At 41.1% G+C, this 25,131-nt stretch overlaps 1 protein-coding gene across 3 annotated transcripts in view; it reads left to right on the forward strand.

The window, feature by feature from the left end:
- The window catches only part of PAPSS1 (3'-phosphoadenosine 5'-phosphosulfate synthase 1), a 104,318-nt gene that overhangs the window by 45,360 nt on the left and 33,827 nt on the right, over positions 1-25,131 (forward strand). For all 3 annotated transcript variants that reach the window (XM_028121301.2, XM_028121303.2, XM_028121302.2), the window contains 4 exons: positions 1,294-1,407; positions 3,859-3,970; positions 5,622-5,827; positions 13,064-13,199. In XM_028121301.2, coding sequence (XP_027977102.1) covers positions 1,294-1,407; positions 3,859-3,970; positions 5,622-5,827; positions 13,064-13,199 — 568 coding nt within the window. The remainder of the gene's footprint in view (positions 1-1,293; positions 1,408-3,858; positions 3,971-5,621; positions 5,828-13,063; positions 13,200-25,131) is intronic.

The following is a 25,131-nucleotide window of genomic DNA, read 5'->3' on the forward strand; positions in this document are numbered from 1 at the left end:
ATTTGGGTAAATACCAAGGAACACAATTACTGGATCATATGGTGTGTGTTTAGTTTTGTAAGAAACTGCCAAATTGTCTTCCAAAATGTCTGTACCATTTGCATTCCCATCAGCAGTGAATGAGAGTTCCTGTTGCTCCACATCCTCACCTACATTTGGCATTGTCAGTATTTTGGATTTTAGCCATTCTAATAGGTGTGTCGTGGTATCTTGTTGTTTTAATTTGCATTTCCCTGAAGACATGACGTGGAGTATCATTTCATATGCTTATCTGTCATTTGTATATCTTCTTTGGTAAGGTTTCTGTTCAGGTCTTTGGCCCATTTTTTAAAAAAATCAGGCTGTTTGTTTTCTTATTGCTGAGTTTTAGGAGTTCTTCGTGTGTTTTAGAGAATAGTCCTTTTTCAGAAATGCCTTTTGCAAATATTTTCTCCCAGTCTGTGGCTTATCTACTCATTCCCTTGAGAATTACTTATTTTGAATAACAAAGTATTGCTTGGATGAAATACATGTATGAAAAGCCCTTAATCATTGCCAATTTTGTGTGCTTATAAAGGTGACCTAATAGATTTAGCTTAAAAAAAAGGTGAAGCAATTAAACACATTATTCCTCGGGGTCTGACAAGTGTGAGCAAGCCTTGTAAAGATCACCTAAGGAGCTGTGTTGTGGTAATCAGAAATACATTCTTTCTTGTATGTTCTTAGAGATAAGCACTGTCCCAATGTTGTGTAAATGAGCACTTGGGGGTCAGATAAAAAACTTCTAGACTGCATTTCACATGGGATCAAAAAGTACTATTTCTCAAACCATGCAGGGGGAGTAAAGCTGACACATTCAGGAGTACCATGTGGCATGACTGAGAAGGTGGTGTTAGTGACACTAGGGATAAAGACGCATACGAAAGCTGAAATAAAAGGGTTTTGTGATGTGTTAAAGATGAAAATGATTATATTTAGAGTGATTTTTGTTTGTTCCTAAATTCTTTTTATTGGAGGTCATCTGTTCTTTGCAGTTGCTTGATTTTGACATATGTGGCACATTCTCGGAATTTATTCTTTGTTACTAGGTAATGGGACATGATGCTTAAGGACTTCTTGTACGTGGGATATTATGTGTTGAGAGTAGACCAACTGACATTAGGAAAGTTGACTGGGGAGGCACAGCATTCAGAGCCCTCTTTTATACTTCGTTTTTGAAGTCTCATTTTAAAATGTTAAATTTTCTTCATTAAGACATCCTTTGGAGAACTTTAAATTGTTGAATCATTTAATTGTACTTTTTTTGTTGTATAGGATATTGTACCTGTGGATGCCTCTTATGAAGTAAAAGAATTATATGTGCCAGAAAATAAACTCCATCTGGCAAAAACAGATGCAGAGACATTACCAGCATTGAAAATTAATAAAGTAAGTGCTTTGTTGCTTTTCATACCAAGTGACTTAGCCTTATATATAGTCATTATCTGTAAATTTTGTTTGATAACTATGTTTGAGGGTGTGGGTGGTGGGTGATAGGGAGGTTAGTTGTAGTTTATGTCACAATTTCCAGGGATGGGAAGTGTATTTAATTTGTGAAGCCATATTTCCAAAATATCATGGCTTTGATTTGGTTTCAGTCATAATATTTACCTTTTTTTTAATTTTTTTAAATTTTTTATTGTTATGTTAATCACCATATATTACATCATTAGTTTTTGGTGCAGTGTTCCATGATACATTGTTTGTTCATAACACCCAGTGCTCCATGCAGAACGTGCCCTCCTCAATACCCATCACCAGGCTAACCCATCCCCCTACCCCCCTCCCCTCTAGAACCCTCAGTTTGTTTTTCAGAGTCCATCATCTCTCATGGTTCGTCTCCCCCTCTGACATACTCCCCTTTTCTTCCTTGGGGAGGGGAGGGAGAGGGAGAGTGAGAATCCTCAAGCAGGCTCCACGTACAGCATGTAGCCCGATGCCCGGCTCAATCTCACGACTCAGATCCTGACCTGACCCGAAATCAAGAGTTGGAAGCTTACCTGACTGAGCCACCCAGGCGCCCCAATAATTTTGAAATAGCAAAGACCAAAGATTGTGTAAAAGTTTTCGGCTTATGAGAAAGAATAGGTTCTTAATGCTTCAAAATACTATAAATATAATAATTAAAATGAGCATTTTTCCCCCTCCAAACAAGTTTCATAATCCTTTGCCAAAACCCTGAATTTCTTTATTATTTTGTTAAGACTAATTCTGTGTATGTCTTAGCTCTAGTATCATTGAGTGCCACCTCCAGAAGCCCCCCCCCAAAATAACTGGGCTAAACTGGATATGATGACAATGGAAACTGTAATTTATCATTTTCAAATAATAGGGGATTTTAGACTGTATCATTTAGATGTACTTTAAAAATGGGGAGATTAAGGGCTAAGAACCTGGATCAGAAGTTGAATTTCCCAGCCTTTGTTTTAGTTAGTAAAAATCCAGAACCTCAGGGAAGCGCCAAAATCTTAAAGTGGAAGGAAAAAAAAAAACCAAAACAATGCCCACCAACAAACTTCTGGGCTTAGAGAAAGCCTTTTTAAGTAGTTATTCAAATCCCCGATTAGGAGTAGATTACTTGATGCATTCTGCGTGATTGACCAGAAGCTAAGACATGCTGGGGAAGCAGAGAGGGAGTGTCGGAGAGCAGAGCCACTCAGGAAGGTGATTGTTGCAAAGGAACAGATGTTGTCGCCGACATACTTTGCATGGAATGAAAACACACACACACACACACACACACACACACACACGGGGAGAGAGAGAATATGAGAATGAGAATGAATGAATATGAATCCAGGTCAGTTAGACTCTACAACCCGGAAACACAGTAGCTCTTTTAATATAGTGGTTTGTTCTTTGCATGGCAGGATGGAAAGTAATTAATTGAAAAATTCGTCTTAAGTCAGTAGAATATTAGCCTGGCGTGCCATCACCAAGACGTTAGACCGGATGGGGTACATTCTGGTCCTCTCACCGTTCTGGGGGTTGGAAAGTCTAAGATCAAGTTGCTGGCTGACGTGGTCACTGGTGAGCCTGCCTTCCTGGCCTGCTGACAGCCCTCACTGCCTGTGTCCTTACCATCCTCACTGAGTGGAGAGAGCGAGCCCTGGCAGCATCTCTTCCTCTACCTGTGAGGGCACCAGACCTGTTGGAGGAGGGCCCCAGCCTTAGGACTGCCTTAAACTAAAACAAACTTTACAAAAAAATATTTATCAAAACAAGTGCCCCACCAATGGCACAGCATCCTTCATTTTACAAAGACTATTATTTCTTGCTCTTTAAGATTTCTAGCATCTCCTACCAGAACGTTGAGGAACTGATGGACTATGTATCATTAACGTAAACTGGACATGCTCATTTAACCGAGTGTGTGCGCATGTACTGTGTGTGTGTGTGTGTGTGTGTGTGTGTTTGTGTGTGCACCAATTATCAAAGTCTGATTTCCAGACCATCACTGTTAGGATTTTCTGGGAACCTATTAAAAATACAAATTCTTGGACCCCACAGCAAAGTGATTGAAATAGAATTTCTGGAGGTAGAACAATCTTTATTTTAATAAAGGCCTTCCAAGGGTTTCTTATAACATATTAAAGCTTGAGAACCACTAGTGGAGGAGATGCTATCCTTATTAGAAATGCTTTGAAGCCTAATGTTATTTACATTTATTAGAAGAAATGCACATTTTCCTAGTGCCCTTAATCTTTATTAGATTTGTATAGTCTATAATCATTCTTGAGGTATTTGTTTCCATTGCTTTCAAAATTAAACTCCTAAGGGTTATTACTGCTTTTGTTCCTAAGCATATGAAGTAGAAAACTTTCCTGTCTTGTTTACTAGGTGGATATGCAGTGGGTGCAGGTTTTGGCAGAAGGGTGGGCAACCCCACTGAACGGCTTTATGAGAGAGAGGGAGTATCTGCAGTGCCTTCATTTTGATTGTCTTCTGGATGGTAAGACCATTTACTTCTATAGTATACATCGAGCATGGAAGAGAAATGACACAGATTTATCACTGTTTATAAAAAATAGTGGTGATGTCTAATGGAGGTAGCATTTTAAGACTAAGTTATATCAGTACTAAATACTTTAAGCAAACTGTGAGATCTTTTCTTTCCCCCGCTTTGTTTTCCTGAATGTAATTTATTGCAGAGAGAGAAGAAAAACCTGGGGTTGGGGCTGAAAATGGATTTAAAAAGCAAATATAGTTTCCCTATGCTATATCCACCTGAGCACTGTGGAAAGTCGTCTCTGAAAAGTGCACATTTATACTGAATTTTGCTCTGCTGAAATCCATGCTTGAGTGTTCTAATAAGGAATCAGGGAGTCCAAGTTAAGTAGTCCTGAAATAGATGGTTAAAAGGGTGGTTCTTCCTCCTCTTTTAAAACACTAAAAAAAGAAAAATTGCCAAAGAAATTGTACATTGTAATGACAGTTCAGCTATCTGAAACTTTATATACTTTTGAGATTAATTTATTACATTAAAGAAAATATTTTTAAATGTCACAGAGCCCTACTAAATTGCTACCATGTTCTTCTGTGTTGTGACTTCTTTTAACTAAGGAGTGAAGTTGATACTAGAAATTATAACTCCTAGTCATTTTTCTCAAACTTTATCACATAAAAGTGTTAAATACTGCTTTTTCATTTTTCTTCTTTGGAACCAATGGTAAAGTCTTTGTGGACTACCTCCTTAGTAATGATTTAGTCTGGGTTTGGTGCAAATGTACCTGTTAATTTTCCCTTTTAAACTGTACCTAGTTGTGGTAACTTTAAAGCAGCCAAGCAGTTATCGTTGATTTTGTTGACATATTTTGTAAGAGGCATGCCATGATTTCCAAAAGAATATGCTTTTACTAAGTATGTAAATAAGATCCACATATGAATTTGAGACTGCTTTTTATTTTTCTAACCTGGGCACAATGAACAGAAAAGAAAACGTTTAGAGCTTGAAAGGTTGGAAACTGAGAATGTGCTTTTTGTCTCACTGACCATACATTTTGGTTCAGATAGAGGCCCTGATGACTTCCTTTGTTTCTTGGCCAGTAATTGCTGACATTGGTTCAATTCTGATTAAAAACCAAGAAATAAAAATACCTTTTGGGTGTTTTTGTCTTCCTATCTCAAGAAAACCCAAGTATCCCAAGTATACTTAAGTATATTTGCCACTCAAAATATAGTTATCAGAAAGGTTTCGATTTTCCTGGAAAGGCCCTGAAGCATCGTTCTTTGTCTTATTCATATATTGGAGGTGCTCATTATATTTTGGGTGACATTAGGCATAACCAGCTGAGTCTTCCTTTTTAAACAGTTTCTTTTACTTCTGTGATTTTTATATCCATTTTTTTCTCCCCAAAGACAGTTTCATGAATTGTTGTGAGAAGTATATTGCTACACAGTGTTGCTGCTCAGTGTTTGCTGTTTTTTTTTTTTTTTTTTTTAACCTCTGGAGTTGTTTGTTCTCTCTCCTGATTTTCTGTGCCAGATACTGTCACTGGACCCATAAATCTATTATTTGAAGAGTGTCCGCTGGAGTGAAAGGTGGATATGAGGCCTGTTGAGTAATCCAAGCTGTGTGCTTTATGTTCTTTTGTGCCCTGCAGGGGGTGTCATTAACTTGTCAGTGCCTATAGTTCTGCCGGCTACTCATGAAGAAAAAGAGAGGCTGGACGGCTGTACGGCATTTGCTCTGATGTACGAGGGCCGCCGTGTGGCTATTCTTCGCAACCCGGAGTTTTTTGAGCACCGGAAGGAGGAGCGCTGTGCCAGACAGTGGGGAACAACATGCAAGAACCACCCCTACATCAAGGTCCTGAGCAAACCTTGCTGCATTTTATCTCGATGTGCCAATAATGTTTGTGCTGAAGTGTGGGCATTACCTGTATGTTGACGATTCCATTGGGATTGTTAATATTTGGCAGAATGGACACTGGATCTTAGATTAGTGTGATGAACGCATGATCTTGTCATTTTGGTCCGGGTAATATTTGTTCAGTAAATCTTTTTTAGAGGTAAGAAGGGGTGGCTGAGGGAGAGGGAGAGAAAATCCCAAGCAGTCTCCACGCCCAGCACGGAGACCAACGTGGGGCTCGATCTCACGACCCTGAGATCATGACTTGAGCTGAAATCAAGAGCTGGATGCTTAACCGATTGAGCCAGCCAGGTGCCCCTAGTAAATCTTTTTTAAACATCTTCTGTACATTAGGCACTGAGTTAGGTGCTGGTTCTGGAAATATAGGGCTGATGTAATGGTGGGCACAGTCTTTGTATGGTTGGAGCTTACTGTCTGGTAGGGAGCAGACATCATGTACTTATAGGTAGGCTGTGAAGGCAGGGTACTTTGGGAGCCTACGGCAGGGTGATTTTGTCTTGTCTGGGCCTTTAATTGAATGCTTTGTGTTTGGTATGAAAGCAGTGAAATCCAATTTGTCTTTCCAAAGGGCCTCATATATTTTATGTGTTGTATGTGAAATGTCGTCACTGAAGTAAAATTTCTGTCACTTGTTTTAAAGTGTACTTTGAGCTTTAAAAGAAATTGAAATTTTAGTAGCTTTATCTAGAAAATATTTTGACATCTGTTTAGATCATGTCAATATGCTAAATCTCGTCTCATAAAGGATAAAAAGTGATAAACTTTAAAATAGGGAGATATATTGTTTTAGAGAATAAGAAGTTTGAATTAGTGATAGTGTCAGACATTCCTTCGATGTTAAAATTCTAGTTATTAATTAATAACAAATAGTAGTTTACAAAACATGCTTATGTAAATTCTTTGAACCACAAAGCAAACCTTTAAGGATGGGTGGCATTTCCATCCTACATATGGAGAAATTACAGGGGTTAAATGTCTTGACCAAATTATATAGCTAAAGTGTGGGATGAGGGTTTGATTTGCACTTAGGACTTCGGGCTTCAAAGCCATCTTCGATAATCTGTAGCAGAGAGCAATTATTTGTGTATGTGCTACTTTTATTTAGAGTAATCTGCAAAACTTCTTAGGATAGTTAGTACTTGGTATGCAACCTTGAGGAGCCAGCAGGATTTTGATAGGAGGAACTGTGAGAAATGGAATTTCAGTTTTAGGGAGCAGGAGGAGCAAAACTCCATGCCTTTGAGAGATGACTGGTTGTTAAGCAGGAGAGAGGACCTTGAGAAGACAGAGGAGCTTAGCATTCTACCCTGAGATATTAAAATCTTGTTCAGTCATAATAGGGGTTTACATGTATTTATGCTTTGTGCTTTTCCAACCACATTTCTGTCCTTTGGTCCTTACAGTGATCCTTGGAGGTAGAATCCTGAGGAGTCTTAGGCTGTGGGTTCAACTTGCCCAGAGCTACAGAGGCGCCTGTTAGGAGTCAGGGTTAGACTCTGTCTTAGGTCTTTTGTGCCTTGCTAGGAGTGAAGTCACAGGCAGCCTTGGAGCATGAGTGAGTCACAAACGAAGTGGTGCTTTAAGAAGCTTGGCCTGGTGGTCTTGTGCAGGATGTCCCCAGCCCACCTCCACTTGCACCGGTACTGGCCACGCTCTCCAGGTCTCCAGCCTAGATGGTCACAGCCGTGCCCTGGCTGTAGTCTGCTTCCTCCATGTCCACTGTAGTCTGTTCTCCTCAGAATAGGCAGAGTGAACCTTTATTTTTTTTATTTTTCATTTTTTCCTTTTGATCATGGAGTTATTTAATATATACCCCCCATATATATCCAAAAAGAAGGACAATTTTTGTTTGTTTTCTGAATATGTTTTCTTTCTCTTTCTTTCTTTCTTTCTTTCTTTCTTTCTTTCTTTCTTTCTTTCTTTTTTTTTTTTTTTACCAAATTAGCTTTATTTTTTATTAACATATAATGTATTATTTGTTTCAGGGGTACAGGTATGTGATTTATCAGTCTTACACAGTTCACAGCGCTCACCATAGTACATACCCTCCCCAATGTCCATCACCCAGCCACCCAATCCCTCTGACCCTGCTCCACTCCAGCAACCCTCAGTTTGTTTCCTGAAATTAACAGTCTCTTATGGTTTGTCTCCCTCCCTGGTTTCGTCTTGTTACATTTTTCCCTCCCTTCCCCTATGATCCTGTGTCTTGTGTCTCAAATTCTTCATATCGATGAGATCATTTGATAACTTGTCTTTCTCTGATTGACTTATTTCACTTAGCATAATAACCTCTAGTTCTATCCATGTTGTTGCAAATGGCAAGATTACATTTTTTTGATGGCTGCATAATATCCCATTGTGTATATATACACATCTTTATCCATTCATCTTTCGATGGACATCTAGGCTCTTTCCATACTTTGGCTATTGTGGACATTGCTGCTATAAACATTGGAGTGCAGGTGCCCCTTTGGATCTCTACATTTGTATCTTTGGGGTAAATACCCAGTAGTGTAATTGCTGGGTTGTAGGGTAGCTCTATTTTCAACTTTTTGAGGAACCTCCATACTGTTTTCCAGAGTGGCTGCACCAGCTTGCATTCCTACCAACAGTGTAGGAGGGTTCCCCTTTCTTGGCATCCTCGCCAACATCTGTCGTTTCCTGACTTATTAATTTTAGCCATTCCAACTGGTGTGAGGTGGTATCTCACTGAGAATTTGATTTGTATTTCCCTGATGCAGAGTGATGTTGAGCACTTTTCATGTGTGTTGGCCATTTGGATGTCTTCTTTGCAGAAATGTCTGTTCATTTCTTCTGCCCATTTCTTGATTTTATTTTTTTTTCTTTGGGTGTTGAGTTGTTAAGTTCTTTATAGATTTTGGACTAGCCCTTTATCTGATATGTCATTTGCAAATATCTTCTCCCATTCTGTCAGTTGTCTTTTGGTTTTGTTGACTGTTTCCTTTGCCCTGCAGAAGCTTATTATCTTGATGAAGTCCCAATAGTTCATTTTGTCCTTGCTCCCCTTGGCTTTGGTGATGTGTCTAGGAAGAGGTTGCTATGGCTGAGGTCAAAGAGGTTTTGCTGCCTGTGTTCTCCTCAAGGATTTTGATGGATTCCTGCCTCACATTTAGGTCTTTCATCCATTTGAGTTTATCTTTGTGTGTGGTGTAAGGAAATGGTTCAGTTTCATTCTTCGATATCTGGCTGTCCAATTTTCCCAACACCATTTGTTGAAGAAACTTTTTTCCATTGGACGTTCTTTCCTGTTTTGTCAAAGATTAGTTGGCCATAGAGTTGAGGGTCCATTTCTGGCCTCTCGATTCTGTTCCATTGATCTATGTGTCTGTTTTTGTGCCAGTACCATACTGTTTTGATGATTACAGCTTTGTAATAGAGCTTGAAGTCCGGAATTGTGATGCCACCAGCTTTGCTTTTCTTTTTCAACATTCTTCTGGCTCTTCGGGGTCTTTTCTGGTTCCATACAAATTTTAGGATTATTTGTTCCACTTCTGTGAGAAAAGTTGATGGTATTTTGATAGGGCTTGCATTTAATGTGTAGATTGCTCTAGGTAGCATAGACATTTTCACAATATTTGTTCTTCCAATCCGTGAGCATGGAATGGTTTTCCATTTCTTTGTGTCTTCCTCAATTTCCTTCATGAGTATTCTATAGTTTTCTGAGTATAGATTCTTTGCCTCTTTGGTTAGATTTGTTCCTAGGTATCTTATGGTTTTGGGTGCAATTGTAAATGGGATCGACTCCTTAATTTCTCTTTCTTCTATCTTATTGTTGGTGTATAGAAATGCAACTGATTTCTGTGCATTGATTTTATATCCTGCCACTTTACTGAATTCCTGTATGAGTTCTAGCAGTTTTGGGGTGGAGTCTTTTGGGTTTTCCACACAAAGTATTATATCATCTGCAAAAAGTGAGAGTTTCACTTCTTCTTTGCTGATTCGGATGCCGTTCTTTTTGTTGTCTGCTGAGGCTAGGACTTCTAGTACTGTGCAGTGGTGATGGTGGACATTCCTGCAGTGTTCCTGACAAGGGAAAAGCTCTCAGTTTTCCCCCATTGAGAATATTTGCTGTGGGTTTTTCATAGATGGCTTTTATGATATTGAGGTAAGTACCCTCTATCCCTATACTGTGAAGAGTTTTGATCAAGAAAGGATGCTGTACTTTGTCAAATGCTTTCTCTGCATCTATTGAGAGGATCATATGGTTCTTGTTCTTTCTCTTGTTAATGTATTGTATCACATTGATTTGTGGTTGTTGAAACAACCTTGTGGTCGTGGTGAATAATCCTTAAATGTTGGGTCCTATTGGCTAGTATTTTGGTGAGAATTTTTGCATCCATGTTCATCAGGGGTATTGGTCTGTAATTCTCCTTTTTGATGGGGTCTTTGGTTTTGGGATCAAGGTAATGCTGGCCTCACAAAATGAGTTTGGAAGTTTTTCTTCCATTTCTATCTTTGAAACAGTTTCAGAAGAATAGATATTAATTCTTCTTTCAATGTTTGGTAGAATTCCCCTGGGAAGCCATCTGGCCCTGGTCTCTTGTTTTTTGGGAGAGTTTTGATTACTGCTTCAATTTCCTTGCTGGTTATACGTCTGTTCAGGTTTTCTATTTCTTCCTAGTTCAGTTTTGGTAGTTTATATGTCTCTAGGAATGCATCCATTTCTTCCAGATTGTCTAATTTGCTGGCATATAGTTGCTCATAATATGTTCTTATAATTGTTTCTGTTTCTGTTTCTTCGGTGTTGGTTGTGATCTCTCCTCTCATTCATGATTTTGTTGATTTGCATCATTTCTCTTTTCTTTTTGATAAGTCTGTTTAGGGGTTTATCAATCTTATTAATTCTTTCAAAGAACCAGCTCCTAGTTTCACTGATCTCGTCTACTGTGCTTTTGGTTTCTATTTCATTGATTTCTGCTCTGATCTTTTATTATTTCTCTTCTGCTGGGTTTAGGCTTTATTTGCTGTTCTTTCTCCAGCTCCTTTAGGTGTAGAGTTAGGTTGTGTATTTGAGACCTTTCTTGTTTCTTGAGAAAGGCTTGTATTGCTATATACTTTCCTCTTAGGACCACCTTCGCTGCATCCCAGAGGTTTTGAACAGTTGTGTTTTCATTTTCATTTGTTTCCATGAATTTTTTTAATTCTTCTTTTAATTTCCTGGTTGACCCATTCATTCTTTAGTAGGATGTTCCTTAGCCTCCATGTATTTGAGTTCTTGCCAACTTTCCTCTTGTGATTAATTTCGAGTTTGAAAGCAATCGTGGTCTGAAAATATGGGAATGATCCCAATCTTTTGGTACCGGTTGAGACCTGATTTGTGACCCAGGGTGTGATCTGTTCTGGAGAATGTTCCGTGTGCACTAGAGGAGAGTATGTATTCTGTCGCTTTGGGGTAGAATGTTCTGAATATATTGGTGAAGTCCATCTGGTCCAGTGTGTCATTTAAAGCCCTTATGTCCTTGTTGATCTTGTGCTTAGATGATCTGTCCATTTCAGTGAGGGGGATGTTCAAGTCCTCTACTATTTTTGTATTATTGGCTATGTGTTTCTTTGATTTTGTTATTTGTTGGCTTATATAATTGGCTACTCCCATGTTAGGGGCATAAATATTTAAAATTGTCAGATCTTCTTGTTGGATAGAACCTTTGAGTATGATATAGTGTCCTTCCTCATTAGAGCGAACCTTTAAAAATCTATATCTGAACATATCGCTCCACCTTTTGAAATTCTCCAATGGTTGCTCATTGTAATTAGAATAAAACCCAAGTGCCTGTGAGGCCCAGTGGGGTCTGGCCCTGGCCTTATTCGTTGTCTCTCTCGTTCTATCTCTGCTCCTCCCCCTGAACTGACTTTCCTGGCCTTGGGCCACATTTGCCTTCTTTCCACTCCTCAAGGACTTAAAGCTCCAGGACTTTGTTTCAGCTTCAGACTCTGTACTTGCGCTGCCCCTCTGCCTGAACTATTTGATCTCCATGGCTGGTTCCTTTAGTTATCTCGGGTTCAATGCCACCCTCCTCAGAGAGACCTTCACTTGACTCCCTTCTCTGAAATGTCATTGAGTCTAATCCCTGGGAGCTGTGCTCCATTGCCCTGGTTATTTTCTCTGTAATGTTCTTCATTAGCCAACATTTGGGTGGTTTCTGCTCGGTCTGTCCCACTAGAATGCAAGCTCTGTTAGAGTGAGGCCTTTCTCTGTCCTGTTTGCTGCTGCATTCCGCAGTGCCTAGCACACGTACCAGCGCATGTACCAGTTACTCGATAAATAATGAATGAATGGTTTGATGGATGGGGAAGGACTTTCTAGTGAACAAGACCAGGTAGGAAGGGACCATAGCAGTCTAGGTGCGTTATTAGCCCATAAGCTGAAGCGAGGGGGTGGGGGAGGAAGAGTGAGCTTTAGCTGTGCTGTGGAAATGGACAGGTCCCAGAGGTAGCATTCCTCCTCACAGATGCGGGGAAAGAGCATGAGTGAAGCTGTGAGAAATTTGAGGTGGTGTGGACATGGGAAGGTATGTGTTTGTGTCCAGCTCTATCATCATTACTTGGATTGCTCAAAAGTTTAGGATTGGAGAACACAGAGGCTGGGGTGACCCAGGGTTACAGATGTTTCTGTTCATCAGCATACAACAACAGTGAAGAGAATGTTTTTGTTACCTAACAAGCCATAATCACTCATTTTGGTTTTGTTTGCCTTTCATATGTGAATATCATAGTTGTGTCACAGACCCCTCTGAGAAGTTATAAAATACATTCTGATTTTATTTTTTAAACTTAAGATCTTTTTTTTTTAAGATTTTATTTATTTATTTGACAGAGAGAGACACAGCGAGAGAGGGAACACAAGCAGGGGGAGTGGGAGAGGGAGAAGCAGGCTTCCCGCTGAGCAGGGAGCCTGATGTGGGGCTCGATCCCAGGACCCTGGGATCATGACCTGAGCCCAGTGCAGATGCTTAACGACTGAGCCACTCAGGCACCCCTACATTCTAATTTTAAAGCATCTCTAATCCCAATTCAGTTGATACGGCAAACAGATTTACCATTGGCCTTAAGATGAGGGTGACTTGCAACTATATGTAGCTTGTGTGAGAAATGTTCTTACTTATTTTGATCTTGGTTTCTGTTTAAAACATTTCTTTCTTTTTCTTCTATTAGATGGTTATGGAACAAGGAGATTGGCTGATTGGAGGAGATCTTCAAGTCTTGGACCGAATTTACTGGAATGATGGTCTTGATCAATATCGTTTCACTCCTACTGAGCTAAAGCAGAAGTTTAAAGATATGAATGCTGGTAAGACATGGATCTTATTATCTAACATGGGACTACTTGAAGTCTCTGCCTGATGGGGAATTTCTGGAAGAATTTTCCCATTGCTTACTAAAGTGTAAAAGAGAATGTTGAGTAAAGATAAATGCAGGATGAAATATGTTGGAGAGGTAGTCTATCTAAACCTGCCTGGGTAGTTTTGTTATATTGGTGCAATTTGATCTAATGTTATTTTGTATACTGTGTGGGAGATGGTTGCCAATAACAAATTGACCTTTTATTTGTGTATTATAAAACTTATATGCTAAAGCTGAATAGAACTATGGAAGAGAAGTTATTTGAGTAATTCACTCATATCATTGTACTTTATATTTCAGAATATCTTATGAGTCTAATATGTCACTGTAGAAAGTAATAGAACAACAATATCATGCTGGCTGTTCATTCAGCAAATGTTTGTTGTGCATCTTTATGCCAGGGTGCCAGGTGCTGGGGATCCATAAATCAGTAAGACAGGAGCCTGTGGTGTAGAAGAGAAGGACTTTAAACGGATAACAGGAAAAGTTGTTGAAGAGTAGGTTAGTAGTGGTTTCAGATTTCTGGATTAGCATGAAATGGAGTAGGAGGAGAAGAGTCTGTAGATGCTGTTCTTTATGAAGTACTCCAGGACCGGGGTTTTTATACCTGACAGTTTGCGATTAGCTGGTCTTTTACACAGAGGTAGGTGAATGATGTGTTTATACTGGTGCACCCATACTCACAAATCCAAGCTTCCATGTCAGGCACCCACATTCACTATAGAGCTTGGGAGGCTTTTTTAAGATCTGAAGAATTTGAAAGGTCCACTACAGAAGAGGTTAAGCCCTAAACCTGGGTGCCACTTTTTAAAAATATTTTCTGTGTAGAAATGGAGTGGGCAGGGCTGAGAAAAGTTAATGTGGTGGCTTTTTAAGGAGCTAGCTGGCTACCCAACCATATTTGTTCATCAGAAGCCCTCTTTCGAGTAACTACAGAAGCCGGGCAAGAGCACTTATTTCAGGAGTTGTGTCTAGCTTCTGTGAACTCTGGTTCCTGCTTCACTTCCTAGAAGTCATGTGGTTGTGAAGAAATTACTCCCTTCTCCAAGTCTCACTTCCTTCAGTTGTAAAAATGAGGACAGTAGTAGTACTTAATGCATAACATTTTATTTTATTTTATTTTATTTTATTTTTTATTTTTTTGAAAGATTTTAATTATTTGACAGAGAGCAAGAGAGCACAAGCAAGGGGGATGGAGAAGTAGGCTCCCTGCCAAGCAGGGAGCCCAATGTGGGGCTCGATCACAGGACCCTGGGATTGTGACCCGTGACCTGAGCCGAAGGCAGATGCTTAACCATCTGAGCCGCCCAGGTGCCCCTGCATAACATTTTATTTTCAAAAGCAAAATGAGGGGCACCTGGGTGGTTTAGTCGGTTAAGCATCTGTCTCTTGATTTTGGCTCATCATCTCAGGGTGGTGAGATTGAGCCCCATGTCGGGCTCTGTGCTGAGCATGGAGCCTGCTTAGGATTCTCTTCTCTCCCTGTCTCTCTTTGCTTCTTCCACCCCCACACTCTCTTTCTCTCTCTCTGAAAAAAAAGAAATGAAAAAAGTGAAATGAGATCATTGTGTAAGGCACTGTAGATAGTAGCTGGCCCATGGTAAGAGTTAACGTGTCATAATTTCTGAGTCTGAAGATAGGCTGACCTGTATTTGTGTAAAGGTTAAAGAAAGAATATCTGTTTATTCTTAAACTCTCCTGTACTTTGCTGATATTTGAAATGAGAGCTTAAAATAGATCAGGCACTGGAGGCCACACACTGTTCAGAGCTGTGCAGTTCCCACTCGGCCCGCCTGTTTCATTCAGTTTCTGCGTGGCCCCTGTACGGTGTCTGAGCATAGGACCCCAGGCCCCCTGCCCCTCCTTAACTTCACTATCTCTGGATTTGAAGCATGGCTTAAACTACTTGTGCAGGAGTCTCTCTGAATGCTACACTTGGTGCCTGCCCATACAATAGTGTCTGCTTCTTTTTTGCTAACATGTTTTGGGCTCAGTCATAGGGGAATATATCGTGATTGCTGTAAGTCAGTGAGGGCACCTCATTCACTGAAAAGAGAATTTAAGGGTCTTTGTGTAAGTCTCTTCTGCCATTGAGATGTAAGAGCGAGGGTCTTCTAGAAAAGGGTTTTTTTTTTTTTTTTAAAGATTTTATTTATGAGAGCGAGAGGGCGCATGTGCATGAGTGGGAAAGGGGCATAAGGAAAAGCAGACTTGCCGTTGAGCACAGAGCTGCCACCATGGGGCTCGATCCCAGGACCCGGAGACCGAAGGCAGATGCTTAACTGAGCCACCCAGGCGCCCCAGGGGTTTTCTTCTTGACGAGAAACTGGCTTAGGACAAAAAGTCGTCTTTCCCTGTCTTTTTTTTCCTGCTTCACGTGCTGTCAGGGAAGGGGACAGTGTTTTGAGCTCTGGTAGCTATTTCTGTCTGTGAGAACCCATGAGGGTCTTAGACTGTCTGAGTTGCTGACCCAGTGCTAGTGTCTTCTCTATCCAGACTTCTAATTCAAAGACTTAATGTATGTTTGAATTATTTAAGACACTTCTAGTTGGATCTTCTTTCATTTGCAACCAGAATTATCTAGGTTTAGTACATACAGGCTTTTGCTTTTTTTTTTCTGGTGAACAAGAGTATGTTTAATGGAAGATGTGCTGAGACCGCCTCATTTACTTTAATTTTTTGCCAAAATTTGAATTCATAACTGTAATTCATGTTAGGAAATTAATTGTTGGCACTGGTGAGGAGTCTTATCAAGGAATTATTCATAATTGGAGTCTTCAGTATTACATCTGTTTTTCACTCTTCTCTCGGAGCCAAACATTTTAAATCATTTAGAGAATTTGTTGCATAATGAGTGATTGCAACTTTGTTTAAAGTAGCTGAGAGCCAGTTATCCTTACATCAGACAACAAAGATTGTGGAGTATTATTTTGTTTACTTTTCCATTTTAGACTAAGGCAAATAAGCAACAGACCCAGGAGTTTCCTTTGTAGTTCTTGTTCCTTCTTAAATTTAGGGGCCGTTAACAAGTCCTCTGCTGGGTGTCTGTGTCACGTACATAGTGCAAGGAGAGAAAACGGAATCTTTATTTTTTCTTTTACCAGGGGTTTCTTTTCCTACCTCTTCCTCTTCTCCCCTCACCTTTGAAGAAGAATTTTGAGATCGGACATGGGCTGTTATCTTGTGTTCATTAGTATGATCGCTTTTGCTGTTCTGAGACCGTTCTGTAGCTGGAAGGTTTGAGTGGTCTTTAATAGCTACAGCAGTGATTGCAAGGTGATGCTGTTCCAGAGGGCAGGTTCTTTGAATCACTGATGGTTGACCACTGTCATGGAGAGGAAGAACCGATTTCACTTAAGCCAAGTAAGAGCCACTTAGTGTTTATTACACACAGAATATTCCTGTCTTGCTGGATTACCAAGGGAAAAGTTGACCTAACTTCTTTCAGGCTAGTACTCTTGTCACACTGTTGAAGAAATCTTTGAGAAGGCTTTGTAGAGTTGTTGAACTTACAAACACATTTTATTTTTTATTTTATTTTATTTATTTTTTAAAGATTTTATTTATTAGAGAGTGAGAGAGAGCATAAGCAAGGGGAATGGCAGGCAGAGGGAGAAGCAGGCTCCCTGCAGAGCGGGGAGCCCAGTGTGGGGCTCCATCCCAGGACCCTGGGATCATGACCTGTACTGAAGGCAGATGCTTAACCAACTGAGCCACCCAGGAGCCCCCAAACTAGTACTCTTATACCCCAAAGTATGGCAGCAATAAATTGTTTTCCATTCTAAAGCTTAGAAATGCTTTGAAATTGTAGTAAAAAAAAGTTGAATATAAAGCTTTTTGTCAACTGGACTCTGTGCTTGCTTATTCTCCATTCCCTTTCCTGTCTGTTCTGTCTTGTGTCTGTGTGTTGGGGTTGGGGGGAGGTAGTGGGGAGAGGGGAGCTGTATCCTGCCTCCACCATGTGGGAAACATTAGCATGTAACCAAAGAATACAAAAAGTTTGGGGGAGCTCTTGCCCCAGTAGCATCCTGCTTCAGCACTGTGATTCTGGCCATGCCTCCATGCCCCTACAACCACCTTCCAGTCACTGCCCCTCCTCACGGCTTCAGAAACACCGTCTCCTTCCAGTGCCCTCGGGAGTGGTAACAGGATGCAGAGCTGCTAGTGTCCAGAGGTCTCAGCAGTCCTTTTGGGTTCCCGTAACCCTGACCACCACTCTTCAAATACTCGCTTTGTTAAATTATGTTGAGAGCCTCATCTGAGTATGCCTTGACCAGACTGATGGAGGCTCCCCACACTTTGGATTACAGTATCTCCTGCTCACTGCCACTTATGGTCAAGAAAGTCTAGTGCCTTCACAGACTTTCTGCTTCTGCCTCAGCCTTCTCATGTATCATTCCCAGCTTTACCTAAAATATCCTTCTAATGTCTCCATCCATTCATTAAAATGTAGTTTGTTGGGATCGCCTGGGTGGTTCAGTCGGTTAAGTGTCTGACTTTTGATTTTGGCTCGGGTCCTGCATGAATCCAGGGGCCTCCGTGCTCATCCCCTTCCCACCACCAGGAACAACTCGTGGTTGCCCTTTCTCAGGGCCGTGAGATGAAGCCTTGTGTTAGGCTCCGCGCTCAGTGGGGGGTCTCCTTGAGATTCTCTCTCTCTCATTCTCCCTATGCCCTACCCCCTCCTCACATGTGTGTGCATTCTCTCTCTCTCTGTCAAATAAGTAAATAAAATCTTAAAAAAAGAGAGTACCAGTTTGTGAAAAATGCTAATTAATGTGTTCATATTTACTCAAGTGACCTGTCTGTCTTATTCTTTTTCCCCTCATAAGCAGTTCAAGTAAAAGAAAGCCCAGTAATTTAGGACAGTCCAGAGGAAGGAGGGGAAATCATATTCTTTCTTACTTCTAACTCTCTTCAGAAAAACTCCCACAAAAACAAACATTGAACACACAACCTTCCCTAGCAACTCTAGAACTGTTGTCAGTACTCTCGTTCAAACACTACATTGAGGGTGCCTGGGTGGCTCAGTTGGTTAGGCGACTGCCTTCGGCTCAGAGTCATGATCCCGGAGTCCTGGGATCGAGTCCCACATCAGGCTCCCGGCTCAGCGGGGAGCCTGCTTCTCCTTCTGACCTTCTCCCCTCTCATGCTGTTTCTCTCTCTCTCTCTCTCTCTCTCAAATAAATAAATAAAATCTTAAAAAAAACCACAAATACTACATTGGCTTAGGGAAAATCAGAAATGCCTGTTACTAGAGCTTTGGGGGAGATAGAGTGGCAGATCAGATAGTATATAGCTTGGGTGGGACTGGAAGAGGAGACTTACTAATCACTGCTGTATGTAGGGCAGTTTTACAGAGAAGAAGTTGTGGGAAGTGGGGAGGTGTAATTCTGGGTTAGTGGCTGGGATGCTACCAGGCCTTGACTGTGGGCGGGGCAGTGGGGCCCAGTTCTGAGAGACCTGGGGCGGCCCTCCCGTGAGAACTGAGGTAGTCTGTGGGCACGCCATGTGAAGCTGCAGAGCAGGGTCAGAGCCGGATTCATGGCACTGTGTTTGCTGGCAGAGCAGCTAGTTTAGGCAACTGTGTCCTGCATGAATCCAGGGGCCTCCATGCTCACCCTCTTCCCACCACCAGGAACAACTCGTGGTTGCCATTTCCTTCCCCTGTCCCAAATCAGCACATGCTCAGGAGAACCATCTTCTGTTCTTCTTCCCCTCCCATCTTCTGGAAGGAAAGAGATCAGACCATACTGGTTTCCATAGTGTGTTGGCTGCCGGACTGGAGGGAAAGGGATAGAACCTGCTATCCCTGGGCTGTCCCTTTCCTTAGACATGAAATATAGAAGGGACAGGTTTTGGGGGTTAGACCTGCATTTGGCTTGAGTAATGATGAAGGTGGAAGGATTGAGGGAATGGGGACAGTAATGAGCAAGAGATATTGAAATGCTTTCAGTCATAAGTTGCTCTAACTGATGAATTGGATGGTCCGGATTAGAGATGCAGCTAACAGAAGCCATCTGTGTGTGCAGAGTAATTGAATCCAGGTGAACGGGTAGGTTTCCAGAATGAGTCCATGAGGAACTTCATAGGACCTAGCAAATGAACCTATTGCTCCAAGAGGGACCACAAGATGTCAGAAACAGGTGATTGACCCAGAATGGCCAAGCAGAGTATAAAATGTCATACATATATGATTACAAGTGTGTAAAAACATATGTGTGAGGAGAAAACTAGGTGATTGAGCAAAACAACCAGAAACAGCTATATGAGGATGGTGCATTTATGGGTGATCCCCATCCCCTCCCAAATGTCTTCAGTGTTTCATAGTTTTTACTTAAAAGGTTAAAGAAAAGGTTGGTGTCATGGTTAGCAGGCCCTGAGGCTATGAAGATGTGGGGTTGGGTGTGTTGTCAGAGGCAGTGGGGAGGACAGGAAGGTGTCTCTTGGATTTGGCAGGAGTCTTATACTCATGAAGTAACAGCAGGAAGGAATTGGTTGAATGAATCCATCACTTGATCCTTCACACTGTCACCAGACTTATCTTCTGAAAACAAAGATGCAGTCCTGTGCTGTTTGAGTTGAAGGACATATGTTGCTTTTATCACACATTTATTCTCTGATTAGTGAATGCTTGCTTCTCCTCTCTGACTGGATTGTAAGCTCCTGGGCCCAGGACCGGTTCCACCGTTGTTACCTTAGGATGACATATCTAACACGGAATTGCCATCCTGTCCCAAACTGGTTTCTTCCCTGCCCTTGCCTGCTCTGGGGGCTGCATGGAGTCTGGATGGAAGAGGGGACCGGTTTGTAGCTGAGTCTGGCGAAGAGGCGATGAAGTTTGACACAGGGATACAGGGATAGTAGAGCACGTGTGGCTGAGATGCAGGGACAGGGTGATTCACTGCTCGTGGAGGTTGAGGGAGGGAATGGAGTCTGAGGCCCTGAGCTGGATAATGGCGCTGTGCTCTGTGAGCGCGGTGCAGGGGGCCTCGAGGCCCGCAGGGAGGCCAGCAGGGGTGGAGGCACAGGTGGCCGTGGTGTGCTAGGAGGCAGCTGGGGAGACCGTGTGAGGCTTAGAGGAGAGTTTTGGTCGGAGGAAGCATATTGGAGCCAGTAACATACAGCCGTGCTTGGTGACCTCAGGTGTGGGGGGCGTGGGATGGGGAGAGGTCTCAGGGAGGGGGTATGCCTGTCTTCACTGTTGCCGCAGTGTGACCCCCATTCACCAGCGTGTAGGTTGTGGTCCGTCCGATGAGCCTGTCCATATCCTGGGGGAGGAATAAATGAGTGTGTGGAATGGATGGTAGAGTTGCTGGAAGTTTTATTTTATGTGGAAACGTGGGAACATGTTCCTCAGCCACAGTCTTCCGATTTTGCTGTCTCTCCACTTGCTCTGCTCTCTCCCACGTCAATCCTGCACGGTCCTGTGGAGACTGATTTTCTGTAAAACATGACTGATTGGCTTATAGCCCCTGTTTGGTACACGGTAACCTTCCTTAAGTTGGCATTCAAAATTCTCCGTAAGAATCTTGTGCCAGGTTTTGGATCCATCTTTGACAAAATGGATGATTCTCTGTTCCCCAGATGTGTCTCTGCTTTCCTTTCTAAACGCTTTTGCTCACACCAATCCGCTTGGTTGCAGTGCTCTTTTGACATCTATCAGCCACATTTCATTTGTCTTGCAGAGGTCAGTAAACAACAGCCTCCAAGCCAAATCTGGCCTGCTGCCAGTTTTTATAAATAAAGTTTTATTGGGAAAGGGCCAGACTCACTGGTTATCCATCGTCTGTGGCTGTTTTTGTACCCCTACTGCAGGGTTGGTATAGTTGTGGCGGAAACCCCCAAGGCCTGCAAAGCCTAAAATATTCACTCTGGTTCTTTATGGAAAAGGTTTGCTTTATACATGATGTCAGCAGCTTTGCAGTGCACTCTCCAGAAGTCAAGATAATAGAATTCCTGGTCTTTTCCAGGAACATGGGGACAGAGGGCCTAGAAGGAGATGGAAATCATAAATGTCAGTATTAAATTCTAGTCATCTTGTAGATCATCTCCCATATTCAAGCACAGTTGAAACCATGGACTTAGGTAGAACAGTCTTAAACTAGGCCTAAGGAATTATAAGTGGAAAGGCAAATATTTGACACCGAGAGTCGTGTGACAATGAGGAAATCACCATCCTTTAGAAAAAGAGAATGAGGATGTGAAGCTATAAGTATCAGTGGCCCCAGGTCCATTGTGACCCATAATTTTTTTTTTCTATCCTTGATGGAAGATTGATGGAGGAAAATTTAATAGTGATGCATATTGGGTTGTGTTAGTTGGGACAGCACCCTGGGAATGTAAGCTTCCAGTGGATCAGGTACTCTTATTACATCGTTCATCCACGTAGGTTCTCTAGTGGAGAAACCAGATGGTAGGGATGAAAATACAGTCTGGACCTAACAGACAGTTAAAACCATTTGTGCAATTCATTGATAAATAGTTAAAAGGGATTGAATAGAAGTTTAGGAAAGACCTGGTAATATTGGCAAGAAAAAAATGGGCAGACAGATCAAATGGTCATTGGATTTCTGAGTAGAACTGATAGTAAGGAAGTAATTCTACCTGGAAGAAATTTTGGCAGTAAAATCCTTTATATGCTGCTAATGTGAACTTTTACTAAGTCATCCATCTTCACTTTCTCTCTTAAATGTCCAGTGTGAAGCTAGATTAATTCTTTTTGGAAAGAAAGCCTACATAGATAAATTATCAGGATCTGTGAAATATGTGTATCTGAGACCATTTATTTTATATGTTTCCTTTTGCACATCCTGTCATATGAATAATCCTGCCAAATGGTGATTTTACAAAATCAGATTTGACCTGATTGAAGTCTAGGCATGTAGTCCTCATCTACCTGAGATGTAACACCCAGACAAAGACAGAGGCCTGTTCCTGATTAAAGAGGACAAAAGCTAATGAGCACAGAGCTAATACGTCCTCACTTTGGAGACATTAGCTGAGAGTGTTAGTTTGTACCACAGTGGACCTTGAGCCACTAGTAGAACAGTGGGTTCAGTTTCTTGCCAGGAATATTTAGATATGTTTTTTTCTCTTTTCTTTTCTTTTTTTTTTTTTAAGATTTTATTTATTTATTTGACAGAGAGAGAGAGACAGCGAGAACACAAGCAGAGGGAGTGGGAGAGGGAGAAGCAGGCTTCCCGCGGAGCAGGGAGCTCGTTTTGGGGCTTGATCCCAGGACCCTGGGACCATGACCTGAGCCAAAGGCAGATGCTTAGCGAATGAGCCACCCAGGCGCCCCTCTTTGCTTTGCTTTGCTCTTCTCTTCTCTTCTCTCCTTTCCTCTCCTCTCCTCCCCTCTTCTCTTTTCTCTTTTCTTTTTTTTTAAGAATGAATCAAGGAACTTAGATTTACAAGGGACCGCAGTATGCATCTCACCATGCTGGGTACTTTATATTATTTTGTCTTCATAACAATAACCTTAGTATCATCCCCATTTCAAAAATGTAGGAAGTGAAATTCAGTCCTTAAAGGACACAGTCCATGGCCAGAAACTGGTGTACTTATGATATGAACCCATAAATAACCCTGTTCTAAAGTAATGCTTCTTTTGGTACCCTGCCTATATCTTCTCTTTTAGAACTTGTTATGGAAAACTTCAAACTTAGCTACTTGTGAGTAGAGATCATAGTATAATGAATCCCTGTGTGCCTCTAGCCCAGCTTCAGTAGTTATCAACTCTTACCTAATCTTGTTGCATCTTTACCCCCCTCCCTACCTCACCCCTGCATGTGATTCTGAAGCAGAGCTCATATCCCCTTTATTTCATCTGTTTGAGTACTTACCTCTTAAAGGTAAGGACTTTAAAAAGGACAGCCATGATACCATTTTTGCAGCTAAATAATAATAATAATAATAGTTAATAGTCTTAATATAATCAAATATCCATTCGGTGTTCAAATTTCTAATAATTTCATAGTAGTCCCTTTTTTTAATAGTTTGAATCAGGATCTAAATAAGGACCCTGCATTGTATTTGCTTCACATGTCTCTTGTCAAAATTTTTCACTTTGTTTTTTAACTTTTTATTTTGAAACAATTTTAAATTTACAGAAAAATTAGGATACAGAATAGGACCAAGAACTCCTATATATTCATCCAGAATCCATAGTTGCTAACATTATACTTTATTTGCTTTCTGGTTCTCACTCTCCTTGAAAGTTGTAGACATGATAGAATGCCTCATTACCCCTTAGTATGTCCACATGCATTTCCTAAAAATAACAGTCTCTTACCTAACCGTAGCATGCTTATCCACATCCAGAAAATAACATTGGTGTAGCACTGTCTAACCCCTATACTCCACTCAAATCAGGCCGTTGTCCTAATAAGGTCCAGTATAGCAAAACCAACAGCAATCAGGTTTTTTCTTTGCCACCTTTCCTTTCTGATGCAGGACTCAGTCATGTCTCTTTATAGTCTGCTTCAATTTGGAAGGGTAATTTAGTCTTTTATTGTGTCTTTTACGACCTTGACATTTTTTAAGAGTACATATTTTTTGTACAAATGTACAAAGTACATTTACTTTGTTGAATGTCTGTCAGTTTGGATTCATATGCTGTTTCGTCACGATTAGATTCAGATTACACATTTTGTCAGAGATACTGCGAAAGCAGTTGTGAGTTCTCAGTGCATCATATTTGGTGGCTCACAATTTCGATTCATCCTGAACTTTTGTTTTAAGGTTAACTTCTTTAAAACAGTTTACTTTTGGGCACCTGAGTGGCTCAGTTGGTCAAGCGTCTGCCTTTGGCTCAGGCCATGATCCCAGCGTCCTGGGATTGAGCCCAGGCCATGATCTCAGCGTCCTGGGATTGAGCCCCTCATCGGGCTCCGTGCTCAGCAGGGAGCCTGCTTCTCCCTCTCCCTCTGCCTGCCTGTCTGCCTACTTGTGATCCCACTCTCTCTCTCCCTGTCAAATAAATAAATAAAATCTTTAAAAAAAAATTTACTTTTGCTCTTGTTTAAGATTGTGTTTGCCAGAATTTTCTGCTATAAAGTTAACAAGCTTTTTTGTACTTAATAACTAAAAAGTATTTTGGGGGAGAGATTTTGAAACTATAAATATCTTGTTGTTACCAAACTTTTACCCACTAGTTTTTTTTAGCACATTACAAATATGGCCAAATGGTGATTTTTCTAATTGTCATTCTTCCTATGTTTATTAGTTGACCTTCTACCAAAAGGTAGCGTTTCCCCTTCTCTCCATGGTGTATTGATTTATTTTATTCTTTATGGACTCACAGATTCCTATATTACTCAGTAGGTTACAGTTCATTACTATTATTATTTACATTGATGTTTAACTTGTCCTGGGTTGGCCATTGGGGTTAGTCATTGGGTCAGACTGGTTGCTATAAACTTTTGACATGTCCCCATCATTTTTCGAGCACTTCTTTCTTTATGACACACAAGATGTCCCAGCTCATGTTGTAAGTTCCTTGCCCTAACCCTAGAATCAGCCATTTCCCGTGCGGTATTTAGAATGTGAGATTTGTGCTTTTGTATTTCTCATCGTCATTGGGTAGTGGTTGCTTATAGGACCTTTCAGTGGATAGAGCTAAGAAATGTGCACAATGTATAGGCATACAGGCACTTAGGTACCAACACACATTTATATTTATTCCTGTCTCCTCAATATAACTGAAAACCGTGAGCTCATGCTGATACTTTCGTCTTAATCTGGCACCACATCGTCTGTTCTAACCTTTCTCCTTTCTGTATTTATGCCTTCCATCTCCTGCAGTTGAGAATCCTGGCTCCCATTATCCTCGCTATATTTATGTATTTGCTCTACCTCACTGTGTGTAAGTGGTC

Source organism: Eumetopias jubatus, unplaced genomic scaffold, assembly GCF_037043125.1.
Source record: "Eumetopias jubatus isolate StellerSeaLion01/CBP00866 unplaced genomic scaffold, mEumJub1_p1.0 scaffold_2, whole genome shotgun sequence".
NCBI classification, from domain to species: domain Eukaryota; kingdom Metazoa; phylum Chordata; class Mammalia; order Carnivora; family Otariidae; genus Eumetopias; species Eumetopias jubatus.